The sequence below is a fragment of the Lathamus discolor genome, chromosome 13, assembly GCF_037157495.1.
Source record: "Lathamus discolor isolate bLatDis1 chromosome 13, bLatDis1.hap1, whole genome shotgun sequence".
Taxonomy (NCBI): Eukaryota; Metazoa; Chordata; class Aves; order Psittaciformes; family Psittacidae; genus Lathamus; species Lathamus discolor.
The window spans coordinates 1,192,802-1,208,600 of NC_088896.1; the positions used below are offsets into that span (position 1 = coordinate 1,192,802).

At 51.7% G+C, this 15,799-nt stretch overlaps 1 protein-coding gene across 1 annotated transcript in view; it reads left to right on the forward strand.

Annotated features, from left to right (window-relative positions):
* The first annotated feature begins 3,566 nt into the window (after positions 1–3,566).
* Positions 3,567–15,799, forward strand: part of MYH10 (myosin heavy chain 10) — a 95,340-nt gene continuing 83,107 nt past the window's right edge. The window contains exons 1-2 of the mRNA XM_065693525.1: positions 3,567–3,638; positions 6,052–6,429. Coding sequence (XP_065549597.1) covers positions 6,085–6,429 — 345 coding nt within the window. The 5' untranslated portion in view covers positions 3,567–3,638; positions 6,052–6,084. The remainder of the gene's footprint in view (positions 3,639–6,051; positions 6,430–15,799) is intronic.

Sequence of the window (15,799 nt, forward strand, 5' to 3'; positions counted from 1 at the left end):
AATGGAACATTTCTTCCAAAATTGTCCACATTGTTTTAAAAATCTCAAGCATTGCTTTAAGCTCAAGCTGTTCTTATTTACCTGCCTGAGTTCCAGCTCTGGAAACACCCATGGGACATGCTTTGCTTTAAGCACATGCATGCCCTAGTAGCAACGGTATCATTAACCTTCTGTTTAAAGGCAGGGAAACAATTTTAGGATTAGGGTCCAGCTGAGTTTCTATTTCCACTAAAAATCCTTTATGAAAGACTTTTCTTTCAGCTCTTTCCAGTCTCTGCTCTTTCTGCTTTCCCTGGGGAAGAGCGAAATATCATCTTTCCTTCTATGGGTTAAAGCCATTGAGTGGATTTGGGGAATTCCTTCCTATAACAGCAGCCTGGATAAAAATAATTGTGTGATAAAAATACTAACTCAGTGCTATAACCCTGACACACTCCCCATGGCATCTGCAGGCTCCTCAAAGATTTTCCATGGAAATCATTTTCTAAAAGGAACTAAACTCTCCAACAGCTCCTATCTAGAATCACGTTTGCTGTGCAGTGTTTCTCTCTTTATTTTAAAGGATCCTGTATGCCTAAAAGTGGAGTTTTTGTGATTGCAGCCTGAAGGTTGTGGAGGTGCTGTCCCTGCTCGTGAGGGTGTCGAGGCATGGGTGCTGAACCACCCTGAGGGCGACTGTAACTGCTGCACGATGCTGATCCCGGTGCACTCCTCAGGCCGCTCCAACAGAGCCCTGGCATCGCTCTGTGAGTGCTGGTGGAGACCTGGTGGCTGAGCAAGGGAAACTGCGCACCCCAGGAGATGCCGCACGCCAGGTGCCTGCACCCCAAAGCCTCGGTGCTGGCCTCGCTCTGCTCCCCGGGAGTGGCCGTCCTTGCAAAGCGAAAACCAGGCGGGAGTAACCAGTTCAGCCTCTGGCTTTCATCTCCCTCTGCCCGTCAACACCCTGCGTTTTCGGTGAAACAGGATGTGCGAGGCCTCCCACTGACATGGTAATTGAGAGGGAGACGTTCATAGAAATCCAAGCGCCAGGAGTTGTGCATGAGCTGATCTGGGCGCGGAGATGAGCAGAGGTGACCGAAGGGTTTCCAGCTCCATGTCCGGAGCCTGGTTCCCCACCTCATCGCCTCCCTTTTTGAACCAAGCAAAGCGGTATTGGAATGGCAGGTGCTGCTTTGAAACAATTCCATTTGTGCAGGTAGTCCATAAAAGCAGAGGCGAAACGGGAGATATCCCTGTTTCCATCCGCAGCCCTTCCTGGGATCCCCCGGCACAGCTGCGCCCCATGCCATGCTTGATGCTCCTCCTGCCACTTCTCTCTGCTCCTCACGCCGCTCTCAGTCCTGTTCAGAAGGATCTGTCGCAAATTCCTTCCACTGAAATAACTCTCCTGAGCCCCTTGCGTTTGGTCTGAGTGTAGGAATGAAACCCACAGTGAGAGGAACCCTTGATGCTCCCAGCTACTGCTCACGTGCGGGGCTGGAGGGAGCAGGTCGTGCCCATTCCCTGGAGGCTGGATGCACCATTGCTCCTTGTCCTGTCACTGGGCACCACTGAAGAGTCTGACCCCATCCTCTTGGCACCCACCTTTGTGATACTGCTCTGCATCAGTGAGGTCTCCTCTCAGTCTGCTCTTCTCCAGACAAATGGGGCCCAGCTCCTGCTACCTCTCGTCATAAGAGAGAGGCTCCAGAGCCCTGATCATCTCTGTGGCCTCCTCTGGACTCCCTCCAGCAGCTCCTTGTCTTTCTTGTCCCGAGGAGCTAGCACTGGACGCAGTGCTCCAGATGTGGCCTCACCAGGGTCAGCAGAGGAGGAGCATCCCTCCCTCAACCCCAGGTGGTGGCAGCGATGGAGGGAGCAGGCCAGCAACCCCGAGGGTGTGTAACCCACACCCAATCAGTGTGAAATCCCCCAGAGCTGATCCCAAAGTCCCCAGGGATGCTGCGAATGGATGCTCCTGCCTGCCTGCCTCATCCAGGTACCCTGCTGGCACACGGGCAAGGGCTCCCAAAGCCTGGGGATGGGATGCAAGGAAGGAGAAAGTGCTGTGGGTGCTGTGGGGGCTGTGGGGGCTGTGGGTGCTGTGGGTGCTGTGGGGGCTGTGGGGGTTGTGGGGGCTGTGGGTGCTGTGGGTGCTGTGGGGGCTGTGGGTGCTGTGGGGGCTGTGGGTGCTGTGGGGGCTGTGGGGGTTGTAGGGAGCTGTGGGTGCTGTGGGTGCTGTGGGGGCTGTGGGGGTTGTGGGGGCTGTGGGTGCTGTGGGTGCTGTGGGGGCTGTGGGGGCTGTGGGGGCTGTGGGGGTTGTGGGAGCTGTGGGAGCTGTGGGGGTTGTGGGGGTTGTGGGGGCTGTGGGGGTTGTGGGGGCTGTGGGGGTTGTGGGGGCTGTGGGTGCTGTGGGTGCTGTGGGGGTTGTAGGGAGCTGTGGGTGCTGTGGGTGCTGTGGGGGCTGTGGGTGCTGTGGGTGCTGTGGGGGCTGTGGGTGCTGTGGGGGCTGTGGGGGTTGTAGGGAGCTGTGGGTGCTGTGGGTGCTGTGGGGGCTGTGGGGGTTGTAGGGAGCTGTGGGGGCTGTGGGTGCTGTGGGGGCTGTGGGAGCTGTGGGGGCTGTGGGTGCTGTGGGGGTTGTGGGTGCTGTGGGGGTTGTGGGAGCTGTGGGAGCTGTGGGTGCTGTGGGGGTTGTGGGGGCTGTGGGTGCTGTGGGGGCTGTGGGAGCTGTGGGTGCTGTGGGGGTTGTGGGGGCTGTGGGGGCTGTGGGGGTTGTGGGGGCTGTGGGGGCTGTGGGGGCTGTGGGAGCTGTGGGGGCTGTGGGGGCTGCGGGCGCTGCGGGGCGGCTCTCGGGCAGGAGCAGGCGGCGCCGGATCCCGCTCGGGCTGGCGGCGCGGGCCGGCTGTCATTGACCGACCGGGCAACGGGCGCTGCGAGCGGCTCCCGGCAGTGCGGACCCGGGTCCAGACGCTTCGCGCTGCGCCGCCATCCGCCCGGCGCCCCCGCCTCGGCCGAGCGTGAGCGGTCCGCAGCGGGGCCCGGGGCCGGGCGGCGCCCATGTCCCGCGGCCGGGATTCCCGCTACCGCTCACGTCGGCGGAGACCCGAAAACCTCTTTTATTACCCGAAAACCTCTTTTATTGCCCCAAAACCCCGCCGGCGGGGGGGGGAGGGGGCTGTGGGTGGGTGAGGGGACGCGCGCGGCCGCCGCCCGCTGCACCATCGCGCGCGCCGCCCGCTGCAGCGCCGGGGCCGCGCCGCGGCCCCCGCCAGGCGTGCTGCAGCGCGGGGCGGGGCCCGCTCTGACCGGCGCTGAGGCTGACCAATGAGAAAAGAGCGCCGGGCCGCCGGGAGGGCGGGTCCCACCAATGAGCGCCGAAGGGGGCGGGGTGAGGCTGGGGGGCGGGGTTTGGAGGGTAGCGTGTGGAGGTTGCTATGGCCGTGGCTGCAGAGCGGCCGCGCCACGGACCAATGGGCGAGCGCGCCGGGGAGAACGGACGTGGCCTCCTTCCAATGGGAGAGCGGCGGGAGGCGGGGGCGGTGCCGGCGGCGGCGGCGGCGCGCGGGGGGCGGAGGGCTCGGTGTGGCGCTAAAGGCGCGCGGCGAGCGGGCGGCGGGAGCGGCGGGGCACGGCGGCGGCGGCCGGGCGCGACCCAGGTGAGGCGGCGGCGGGCGCCGGGCCCGGGCTGCCCGCGGCGGGGGGGGGCTGCGGGAGGGGGGCGCGCCCCGGGGGCGAGCGGCCGGGCCCGCCCGCGGTGGGGGTGGGGCGGGGGCGGCGGGCCCGGCACACAAAGGCTCCGTTGTGCGGGCCGCGCCGCCGCAGCGTCCCCGCGCTCCCGGCCGCGGCGGTGCGGGGCCGTGCCGTGGCCATTTTCTGCCTCTCCCGCAGCCTCCCGCGCCGGCGGGGCGGGGTCGGGCGGGGGGCGCGCGCGGCCGCGGTGTGAGGGGGGGGGTCGGGTCGGGCGCGCAGCTCCCGGTGCCCCCCCCCGGGCCGGGCCGCGCCGCTCCGGCCGCCTCCTTTGTCCTGCGGTGGCGGCGCCGGCCCCTCCGTCCTTGGGGAGCCGCCGGGCGGGCCGCGGGGATCCGCTGCCGTCCCCGCCCCACGCCCCTTTGTGTGCGGGAGCCGCACATCTGCAGGTTTCCCCCCTTGCCGCCGCCGTGTGTCGGGAGCGCAGGATTCCTGCATGAGCAATGCGCTCGTTTGGGTGTTGGATTTGAATGCCATTGTTGGCAGCGCAGCCCCGCGTTCGGGTGAGCTGCGCCTCGCTTCCCTGCTGCACGGGGTCTTTTGTCAAGGGCTCGGTGCGGTTAAAAGCCGAAGTGGAAGAATGACCCCGAGCTGTGTGTGACCCCGGTGCGCGGTGTGCGCGGCCTGGAGCCGGCCCGTGCCTTCGTTCTGGTCCTCCTCTCTGAGTCCGCTGGGGAAGAAGAGCGGTTAATTCAGTGGCGTGCTCTGTGCTTGACCTCCAGGTCTGCCCGCATCTCTGTGCGCGGCTGGGGCGAGCTCTGCGGTACATGTGTAGGGAGCTTCCCCAGGCTTGGCAGCGGTGGTGTGCCAGGTCTTTGTTGGGATTTCAGCTGCAGTCTCGCACCGAACGGCTCTCTGCACTGGGGCGGGAGGCTCGGTTGTTCCCTCTGGGGCTTCTTGAGCCCAGTGCAGCATTCCTTGACAAATGTTCATTATCCTGGCCCAGCTACCACCTCGGGTGTCCCCCCACCGATTCCCTCTTTCTTGGTGAATTGTTCTCTCCCAGGCTCCTCTAAAATACTTTAACTGTTGAGTCATCACCTCTTGGTTTGAATGAAGCCGGCTGTAGGAAACGGTCTGCTGCTCCTCAAACCTCCGAAGGCTTCGGTGACTTTATGCTTACTTTATGTTCAAGTTGAACAGTGTATTCAGTGTCCCTGTGTAGATGGAGACACAGCTATTGTGTGTAATTACACAGCCTCCTGAGCATGGGTGTGTTGTGGAGCTGCCATCAGGGCACATACCACATTGTGAGAGATGCCGAGCCTGGTTTGCGAAACCTTCCTCGCTTTGGAAGCTCACCTCCAGGTTACCTGCAGGAGGAGGCTGCCATTAGCCAATGTAACGTGCTTCAGAAGAAAACATCTGGTGTGTAAACCCCAGCATATTTAATAACTTGAGCACTGAGTGTCAGGCTTGACCTTGCCGCTCCTCAGGCGGTTAGGGGTGAAACTGCTTGCTCCAGGAACCCTGGATGTGACGGGAACACTAACTCAGGGTGCAGTGGTCTCTCTTGGACAGAGGCGAGCAGGTACAATGGGTGTGCAGGAGCAGTTGTCAGCAGTTTTTCTTTCTCCTTCAAATTGCCTAAGAAGCTGTTGGATAAAATCTAATGTCTGTCCTTGCCTTGTCTAGAGCCTCACGGTGCACTTGAGATCTGGAGATGTTCTTTGGGAATGTGGTGATGTTGGTGCTCACGACCGAGAACAGGAGCAGGGTGTAGGAATACAAAGTGAAGCTTTTCAGGAAGACTGTGAGCAAGGTTTTGCTACCTTGGTAGCTTGTGGGAAACCCCACGGGGCTCAAGTTCTTGTGTGTAGTTGAAAATCCACATTTTAAAACTTCTTCTCGCTGCGTTCTTGTTCCTGTAGCTATCCACTCAACATCTTTAGTGTTTTTGTATCTATATTTGGCTTTTGAGGTGTTCAGTTGAAGTTGAGCTTACAAACAAGCTTTTGTTGGATTTGCTTTTCTTCCTATGGCGCAGATGACAGGTGTTGTTCCTGCTTGTAGCTCTTGCATTTGTTGTAGTGTCTCTCCGTGGTTGGTGCGTGATTAGAACCAGTTTATACTGAGTTTACTGTACTGGGTCTGGGGTTATACTTGACAGATCGTGTTATCTTTTGCCTGGCAGTTGGTTTGTTCAGAGGGCTGCTGTGTGAAGAGGGGTTCTCAGTTGTGTAGCAACTTCTTTAGACTGTGCAAGAAATGAATGATGCTTGGGGATAGATCATTTAATTGATGTGCCATAGCTTCAGTCATGTCCTTGGTAACAATATGGTCAGTAACGCATCCTTTGCTTTTTCCCTCTCCAATTTACAGGGTAACTGGTAGTGTACACCTTCCCTTCCGACCATGGCACAGAGGTCTGGACAGGAAGATCCTGAGAGATACCTCTTTGTGGACAGGGCTGTGATCTACAACCCTGCCACCCAGGCTGACTGGACTGCTAAAAAGTTGGTGTGGATCCCTTCTGAGCGCCATGGGTTTGAGGCGGCCAGCATCAAGGAGGAGAAAGGGGATGAAGTGTTGGTTGAACTGGCAGAGAATGGCAAGAAAGCACTAGTCAATAAAGACGATATTCAGAAGATGAATCCTCCCAAGTTCTCTAAAGTGGAAGACATGGCAGAATTAACCTGTTTAAATGAAGCCTCTGTATTGCATAATTTAAAGGATCGGTATTACTCTGGGCTCATCTATGTAAGTACTAATTATTATATTCATTATGGTGTTAATTCAGCTGAACTGGAATGATCCCCATTCCTTTACCTGCTTGGAACAGAGGAAGTGGGCCTTGTCTCTCATTTTGATGGCCTAAATACTCATGTCCCTGGTGTTTAGGTTAGTGCAGGGTCTTTTTCCATGCTGTGTACAGGTCAAGAACTCTGTTGTCAGAAAACAAATAATAAAAAATTCCTCTATGGAAATAATTCTGCATGCATCTTTCAAAAATAGAATGCGAAATGGCAACTCTGGGTGCTGAGCTCATGCTGCTTGTTAGAGCGCTTGCCTCAGACATGTTCAACTGATACAGTGAATAGTATCAAATGGCTTGTTCGAGCTGAGGAGAGATTACAAAACCCAACTTTGCTGAATGACTGTTGTTTAATTGCTTGTATGAATAAGCATATGTCTTGTTTTAACTTGCTGCATATTAAAAATGATAATAAGAGGCTCTGCTGTTATTTAAAAGCTGAAGCTCATGAGTGCTAGGAATGCAAAATGTCTTTTTGGAATCTAATATCAACCTAGCGGGCCAGGAAAGAATGTGTTCAAGCGCTTAAAATAAACCAATAAGATAAAGCTTGCTTTTTTTCCTGTGGTTTTCAAGTACTAATTGCAACATCTGCTTTATCACCATCTTTCTATGCAGTCAGGGATGGCAACACCATTGATGCTGCCTTTGACCCTGTCCCTTCCTTGGCCAATGTTAAATGGGTGTCTGTGCTGAACAGTCCAAAGTTGCTCCTTGGCTCTTGGCAAAGCAGCTGCATAGTGACTCGTTGAGTCAGAGCATCGGTGAGAGCTACAAGCAGACTTTCTATCTTAAAAGAAACTGGAACATCTGCTTAAGTGCTTGGCTCATTTTAATAAACACTTGTTCTAAGGCTTAAACTCATTTGATTTAGTCCCACTAGTCAATTGGCTCTGTTCCCCTCTGTCTGTCCCTGGGGTACCGGCTTTGCTTGGCCCTTGGTAATATTTGGACTTTTTATCAATTATGTGCTCCTCCAGAATATTCTTGGTATTTGTGATATTTTTTTTTTGGTTGGTTTGCTTTGTGGGTTTGGGGTTTTTGCCCTTCCAAGGCCTTACTCCAAGACCCTTAAAGCAGAGCTCAATGAAGAAACGCTTCTGGAACGCTTCCTGCCAGCTTATCAGTAAACTAACGGGGTGATTAGTAAGGACTGGATTGAAAATTAAAAATAAACAAGTTGATAGGTCAGAAGTGTTCAGTATATGTATCAATCATAATGCTAGTTGTGAAATTCATTACGGCTATTACAGCTGTGTTTCATGATGAAGGTTAAAAGCTGAAGGCTGTAAATGTCAAAGCAAGCTGGAGTCGAAGGACTCTGTGCAGTAAACATTGCCGCAAGTGCTTCTGGAGGGGGGTGCTGAGAACTGTCCCCCTTCTACATACCCAGGTTTGCAGCACTGTGTCACTGTAAGTGACTGAGAAATGAAACCTCTCCCTTGTGTGCAAGACTGGCTTATCCTATACCTGGTGTTCAGGTGACACCTTTTTTCTTCCTGCCCCACTTCCCAAAAGTAACTTTCTGCTTGCTTTCTTTCACTGTTGGTGCCTTGGTGTCACCATACACTGGGGCAGTATTCTCCTCTATGACAGCTGTATCACTGGTAACCTCCCTTGCCCCTGGGCTAGAAAAAGTTGGTTGGGATCAAAAAGCTAATGGATTTGTTGGCCTTAACTGGGGATCTGAGTACAGGAACATTGCTGGAGGATGCTGCTGTTACCAAGAATAATGTTTCTGTGCAGCTGTAATAATGGCTTCTTGTTTGCAATTGAAAGCTAATTTTTTTTGTGAAGGGGCAGGAAGCAGTTACGAGTGCTGTTAGATTAGAGGCGGATGCTGGGAAAGATCAAGAGGCCACAGGGAGAAGCTTCATTGAGAACTTGAGCTGGTAGGGTTTTAGTGCAGCTCTGGTAGGGACCTTAGTTGGGGATCCCTGAACTTGAACGTGGCACTGCCTGCACAGGCCAAAGCAGTGCTGTTGCCTGTGGATCCTGCTGATGTTCACTTGGCTAAGGAAAAGACCCCGAGTTCACTGAGCTGGTGAAGTGAACTCGTGTTGGTCTAAAGGTATTATCTGAGAAGAGCACTGGAGCTGGTGCAGGGCCTGGAGCCCAAGTGTGATGGGGAATGGCTGAGGGACCTGGGGGATTCAGTCTGGAGAGAAGGCTCAGGGGGGACCTGATGGCTCCCTACAAGTGCCTGAGAGGAGGATGGAGCCAGGAGGGGCTGGGCTCTGCTCCCAAGGAACAAGGGATGGGACAAGAGGAACCGGCCTCAAGCTGCACCAGGGCAGGTTTAGATGGAGCTGAGGAACAATTCCTGCCCCAGAGGGTGCTCAGGCATTGGAACAGGCTGCCCAGGGCAGGGCTGCAGGCACCGGCCCTGCGAGTGTTCACACACCGTGGAGATGAGGCCTCAGTGCCATGGGGCAGGGGTGGCCTTGGCAGGGCTGGGCAATGGTTAGACTTGATCCTAAAAGTCTTTTCCAACCCAACTGATTCTATGGCTTGGTTTCCAAATAGTACTCCCAAAATAATGCATCTGAAATGCTGTAGTTTGGTGCTGGTCTCAAGTAGTTAAGATGGAGATGGTCAATCTGACTTGGTTTCCTTTCCGTCACAGCAGACAGCACACAGTGTTGCCTTTCTAGGAAGAGGAAAGGCTGGCAACTGAAGTAGATGCATGATTCCTTTCAATCCCTAGAAAGGAAACAAACAAGTTGAGGGATTTGGGCAGTGGGTCTTGTCATCTCTCTATAATCTGCCTCTGCAAGATGACAGTGCTGGAGGAACGCGGAGGGCTGACTAAAGCTGGCTAGTGCCGTTGGTGTGACCAATGCAACGATGCTCACTTCATCCAGAGTTTCATATAACATATAAGCAGGGATGGCGAGGAGTTCCTGGAACTTCCAGCATTTCCAGTGTCTGCCAGGTGGCATGATGCTGGGCTCCGAGTTGTGTTATTGCTGTGCTGGGGTGATGAATGCAAATGGAGAATGGGGAAGAGCAGTGGCTTGTATAAAAAGCATAATGTCCATGCTGGGACCTGTCTTTGTTTCTGGTCTGTTCATGTCAGCACAGGAGGTCAGAACTTGGACAAGAACTGCTGGGAAGAATGGCTGGAGTGTAGACTATAGTGATCCTGGTTTTGCTTTGGAGGTGAAATAACTTCCTTGTTCCACTTTAACACCACCTATTCCATCTCTTGCCACAATCTCTATTTTGAGTATAATTGCAGAATGTGTTTAAAAAGGAATTCTTTCCTAGAGAAGCTGCAATATCATTGCAAATTCTTTTGAAGTATAGATGCATACATAGATATTCGTCCCTGAGAATGGTAAACCTGTTGTAGATCATGGATCTTGGAGTAGTTAGGGTTGGAAAGGACCTTAAGATCGTCTTGTACTCGGGCTTTTCTCCTTAACCTGTCAATTACTAAACATGATACTGCAGAACCCGAGTCTCTGCTCATGTTTATGGCTTGGTTTCTGTCAAGGGCAAGTGTTGGTTCTGTGAAGGTGCAGGCATCTGCAGCAGTTTTTTCTCATTACTTTTCTCATCACTCCTACCTTTGGCAGGAGTTTTCACTCCTTCTTGTGTTTCATGGCTGGATTTTTGCCAAGTGCTGTGCTTTTCTAGGGATACCAACATTTCTCATGGCAGGGATGTGTCATTTGAGTCACTCTAACTTGATGTCTCATGTCATGCTCTAGTGACAGCTTCTCATGGGTTTATTACTTTAAATGCTTGTGAACTGTCAATTCTTCAGCTTCATCTAGGACTTCACTCTTCTGCCTGCTCTGCTTTAGAGTGGTTGACATTAATACAGCATGAACAGTACTTCAGTGTGTTTAGTAATATTTTTCATAGCTGTAGATCAGAAACTGCAGGTATTTCATTGTAAGGATACCCAGGCGGAGTGCTCAACGGCTTAGGAGGTCCTTTGAAGATATGGAATAAATGACTTTGCTCAGACTGGTTTTGTGGTGGCTCTGTTATATCCTTATGCTGTGATACACTGGGTTCCAGCTCTCTTTCTGGGGACATTGCTTTAAGAAGGGAGTCTGGTTGTTAGAGAGTTTGGGTCACCACCAAGGTCTGCAGCCTGGGTGAGGAAACATCTTTATTGTTAAAAGCCCTGCGTGTACAATGCCATTGTGAGAGCTTCTGGCTATCGGCCCTCGATGTTGGTTTCTGCTTAAGTCATGTCAGCAAAATGTGATTTCCTGGGGAGGAAGTAACTAATCTTCGAGTCAGACAGTGAATGGGAGACATCCACTGGAAAGCGTGGATGTTAAGAGCCCATCAACCTTGAATGCCACGAAGTTCTCAGGACTGCTGTTGCCTTAATGCTTTGTGACTAGCTGTGATAGGCAAGGTTACTGCTCCAGTCGTTCTCCCTCTCACCACTTCATGAGGTTTGGGGTTTCTCATCTACCTGCTTTCAAATCTTTCCTGGTCCAGTACAGCATTTGAATGTAGGAGAGCGCTGCCTTTGGTTTTTAAGCCGCTGTGCTGTGAGCTGTAGGGGTTCTGTTCATGGTGCAGAGGTTTGTGGGGAGCGTGGAGCCCAGCTGAAGAGGTGCCTTTGGCTGGCTGAGCTCTAGCTGTCTCCTTCAGTTGGAGCCCTGGGAAAAGGGAGCCACTTGAAATGGGTCTGCGGTGTTGGTGGGCAGGGGTGGGAGTGAGGGGAGGTGACAAGCAAGGAGGAGGATTTAGTCTGAAAATAAAGTGCTAGGAGAGCAGATGCTGCTCTTGACAATCTGGAGGGGAGAAGTACCGAAGCGCTGTGATGGAGAGCTGCAAAGAGTGTGGAAGCTGCAAAGGACTTTCTGGTGTAGGAAGAAGTGTTTTCTCCATCTTGATCTCTCTGCACTTCAATATCAGCAATATATTGGTGTCTGTTCAGAAAGCTTATATATAGGCATGTTAGTTATGTTCAAAATCAGGCTTCTACTCCCAAGTTTATTGCTGAATTTGACTCCTATAGCTGATGGGAAGGGAAGAACTGTCAGTATTTTGAAGTATTTAAGTTGGGTTTTCCCATTTAGGTTTCTCTGCGCTTGGAAGAGAGCGTGGCCGGTTAGAATGTGGTTTGACCCCTTTTCTTTCACTGCAGAGCAAGGTGATTCTCTTCTGTTTGAGGTGCTCTAGCAAGCATTGACATGTACTCTACCCGTGCTAGAGCTACAAAAAGCCAAGTGGTCAGGAGGGTTCCTGAGCACTCCAGTGTTTCAGTGCTTTATTGGGTAGTAGTCTGGATAGAAATTTCTTGGTATTTTCAATTTTGAAGTCTATTAAAAGCATTTCAGTTAATCGAGGTGCAACTGGTTGCTTATATCAGGAATGTGAATGTCTCGTTTTTACTTAAATGGAAAGTAACTTGGTGTTGCAGTCACTGGCTGGAATTGCAGGGAATAAGCTAATGACTGTTAATATTTTGAAGTCAGGGTTAGGTGACACTTTTCCCCGCAGTTTAAAGCTCTGCTTTTGTGTCAGGAACTCTTTTGATGGCAAGAAGGACTCTCCTGTTTCCCTTGGAAAGCATGTTTAAAATGTTGGTGTGTTCCTATATGGTATGTACAAACATGGCCTTATGCTCAACTTGTTAACAGAAGTATTCTGTTAATCCAAGCTGGGCTTCTGGCTCAGGCAGTAGCAGACACTGACAGTATGGATCCTGCAGAGCTTTGACTCACCTTACTGCTTCCTCAGAGAAGTGGGACACCTCGGTTACAGATGGCTGTGCTTTAATGGTCTGACCGGTGAGTGCAGAGTAGAATGTGAAAAGCTCCTGGGTAAATGGCATGTGTCTGCTCAATGGGTCTATAAACGTTTGAGTCTTCTTTCAGCTTGAACAGATAATCAGATACCATGGGCCCAAAAGTCTGTCTTGTGCAGTCAGCAGTTCCCTTCCTGTACCCGGTGCAGTAGGATGGGATGGAGCTACTGCTCCTTCAGACATTGGGTGTAATTAAGCCACAGTAAACCCAAAGATATTAAAAATCTAATGGGCTTTATGAAAGTCATGTAAAAAAAATGTGGCCGTTGCTACGCTGTTCTCATCCCAGCTCTCCTGGAGGAAGTCCATTGCCCACAGTTGATTGCACGTCTCGTACTGATACTCCATAAATCATCGCAGTTATACTTAACTGCTTCCTGGCCTCCTTCAGTCAAAAGGATTAAAATTAATAGAATTTCTCACCCACTTGGCTTCTGTTAACCCCTGTCAGTATCCAGATGGCCTCTTGCCTCGCTGTGGCTCTACATGGGATGATCCCCAGGTGCTTTCTGGCTACTGAGTGTGTCAAGTGGGGACGTGTGCTGTAAGAGGGGTGTGTGTAGGTGAAGTCCTGCTGGAGATGACTGGTTCTGCTCTTCGCTCAGGAAGGACAAAAAGGTGGGGAAGCTCTTGAGGAAAGGGCTAGACTCAACTTCCAGGTCCTCCAAACTCCCGTGGGCTCTGCAGTATCTTCTCTGCCCACTCCTCTGCTTGCTTTTTAGCACAGACCTTGTCAAAGTAAGGCTGAGCACTCCTGGAGCCTTGCTGCTCATGGTTGCACTCCATGTGCCTGCCTGCTGGGTTTTCATTCTGCCAGCCAAGTACAAAACATGCTTACTTTTGTGCAGTTAAAAATCCTTCAGCAGGTATCTTGATAATTACAAGTGTTACCCCTGTAATTCATCTGCAGCACTGTGCTGCTTGCATTTTTTGATGTACTTTCCCTTTTATTGGGGCAGAAGAGGGAAAGAATGAGAGAGATGCTGTAGTTCCCAGTTCCAGAGCCTGCTGTGGGTGGAAGCTCTTACAAAACTGTGCTTGAGGAGCTGTTTCTTCTCTTGAGCTGCTGCCTCCTGTGAGGCCAGAGCATAACCTGGAACAATCTGTGTTATTATCTAAGCTCCTGTAGTCTAATTGCTTTAATTTTCCTTCTGGTCCTGTTGGGAATGTTTCCCATTACTGAGTATCAAAGACTGGCATTGAAAGAACATGTAAGAAACAGAGTTTGTTACTTAATTTCATCTTTTCCTTAACACAAACCAGTCACCAGATCTGGTACCTGCTATGGCAGAAGAGCTGCGTTCACATTGCAAGGGCTGCTTTGACACAAATGGTTCTAAATGAACTCTGATTTTTGGAAGGCTCATAAATGTAAGCAGGTTCAGAGACCTGTGTGGGGTTCTGCTTTGTCAGGAATGTCTGAGCGGCTTCAGGGAAGGGACTCGATGTTCTCCTTGCCCTCAGGCAGGGTATGAAAGACTGAATGCTCTTGTCAAATACTCTGTTTCTGTGAAAAATGGTCACTTGGCAGCCCCAAAAGGTGCAATAACTGGGGTTACGGGCTCCTGCTTGGGTTCCCAGCAGGGTGCTCTGTGCTGCAGCCACCCCTGACACTCTCTGCCTGTGTCCCAGGCTGGGATAGCCACTGTAAGGCGTGCAGCTATCCTTGTGGAAGGATATTAATACTCTTCTGGCTCTGGTGCAACCTCAGATCATGTTTTACCTTTTAGCACTTGCTGCAGCAGTGCTGGTGTCTGAGGGCTGCGACACTGAGCCTGGCTGTCAGGGTTGGAGCAGCCTGAGCAGGAGTATACCCCGCACTGCTGATCCAGTGTTGGGTTTTCTCTCTTTAAACACATAACGTGAAGGTTATAAATGTGACAATACATCACTGGTGAACTTGTGCTTAGTGCTAGCTGCAGAGAACATCTGTAGGCTGTGCTGCTTCTTCAATAGTGTGTGTATGTGTTACGCTCCTTCCCTTTCTCATTCTTCTTGTGCACAGATTTTACTCCTCAATGGCCCTGAGTAATGGTCAGTTGCTCTTGATCCTGGGCTCTGGCAGAGCCGGAATTCCCAGTACTCTGCAGAGGGTTCCTTGCGCTTGTTGGCAAGGTGGGTCATGGCTGCTGTGCGCTATAGCTGCCCTGCAGAGCAGAGGATGTGTTCTACCCCAGCCACAGCATCACTGTCTTCCCCTCTGACACTGAAGAGCTGCCTGCCTTTCATTAAGGCGTGAGGTTGTGACTGGATAACTGCATCTTTTAGAGGGAGATGGTGGTACATGAGAAAACCATGTCAAACTGGTCTTGGATGGGTCCATAAGTTCAGGAAGTGACACCAGACAGGGAAAGGCTATGATGATGCAAGTTACCTGTCTGGAGAACGTGCTTTACCCCAGTAGAATATGAGATACTGCTTAAAACACATAATGCTTTCTAGGCTAGAAACTGCTGGGTTGTATTTCAGGTGGTAATGGGAGATGTCTTGATGCTTACTTCAGCTCGATTGTTGATGTAGTAATAGAGGGAATCTGTCACTTTGTATTTCAAGGACTGGAGAGGACTGTTGAGCCTGGGTGCTACAGATACCCCAAATTGACCTGCATCTTGCGCATGTGCTTTGAAGTGATGATTTAAAGAGGCCTTTTGCTGCTGCAGTGGGAGGAACCGACCCAACGGTCACAATAGCATCTTCCTTGATGCGAGAACTGTGAAACTGAGCTATTAAATCTAAGGAATCATTACAAGGCTTTTGATACTACCACCATACGTGTACATGCGGTGGAGGGTTTAAGGGAAGACGGGCCATGAAAGCCTTCTTGCTCTGGAGTCCGTGATCCAAATTTAGAACCTAAATTCCTGTGTGCTTCCGCCTGGAAGTAATGCACTCCCCATGTGCCAGTAGCTCACTTAGGTGTATCTCTGTTGCTTACAAGTATCTCAAGCAGCTTATTGCTGGGAGCATAATGTTGTTTTCAAAGGCCAGCATCAGGAGCCTGAACTCTACAGCCTGGGGTAGCTTACCAAAATCCAAATTAGTAAATGATATACTACTGGATAAAGGCGTGTAAGCATCTGGAAACATGAAAACTCCACAATTGGTGACATGAGGGAGGGTTTGTACAGCAAGCCTCTGTTAGTGCACTCCTGTTTCTGTCTGGAGCTTTGCCTAGAGAGCGTGTGTTCCAACGTGCCTTGCTGCTGGTTGAGGTTGTCTATGTCCTGTTCCTCAGTAAAGCAGGCAGGGGTGTTTCCATCACTGGCTTGTTTGCAGCTGAAGATGAATAAGCATCTTCACTTGCCTTTAAGTTCTTAATGTAAGTATCTACCTCTGTCAGCTGAAAGATTAATGAAGCCTGGTTCTTCATCCAGACTGGCTGGTTGCTGTGGCTCCTCAGGGCTTGATCCTTCTGCAGAGTCCATGTACTGCAGAATAGCGAGCATTGGGCAGTGCTCAAGGCCAGGTTGGACACAAGGGCTTGGAGCAAGCTGCTATAGTGGAAGGTGTCCCTGCCCGTGGCAGGGGTT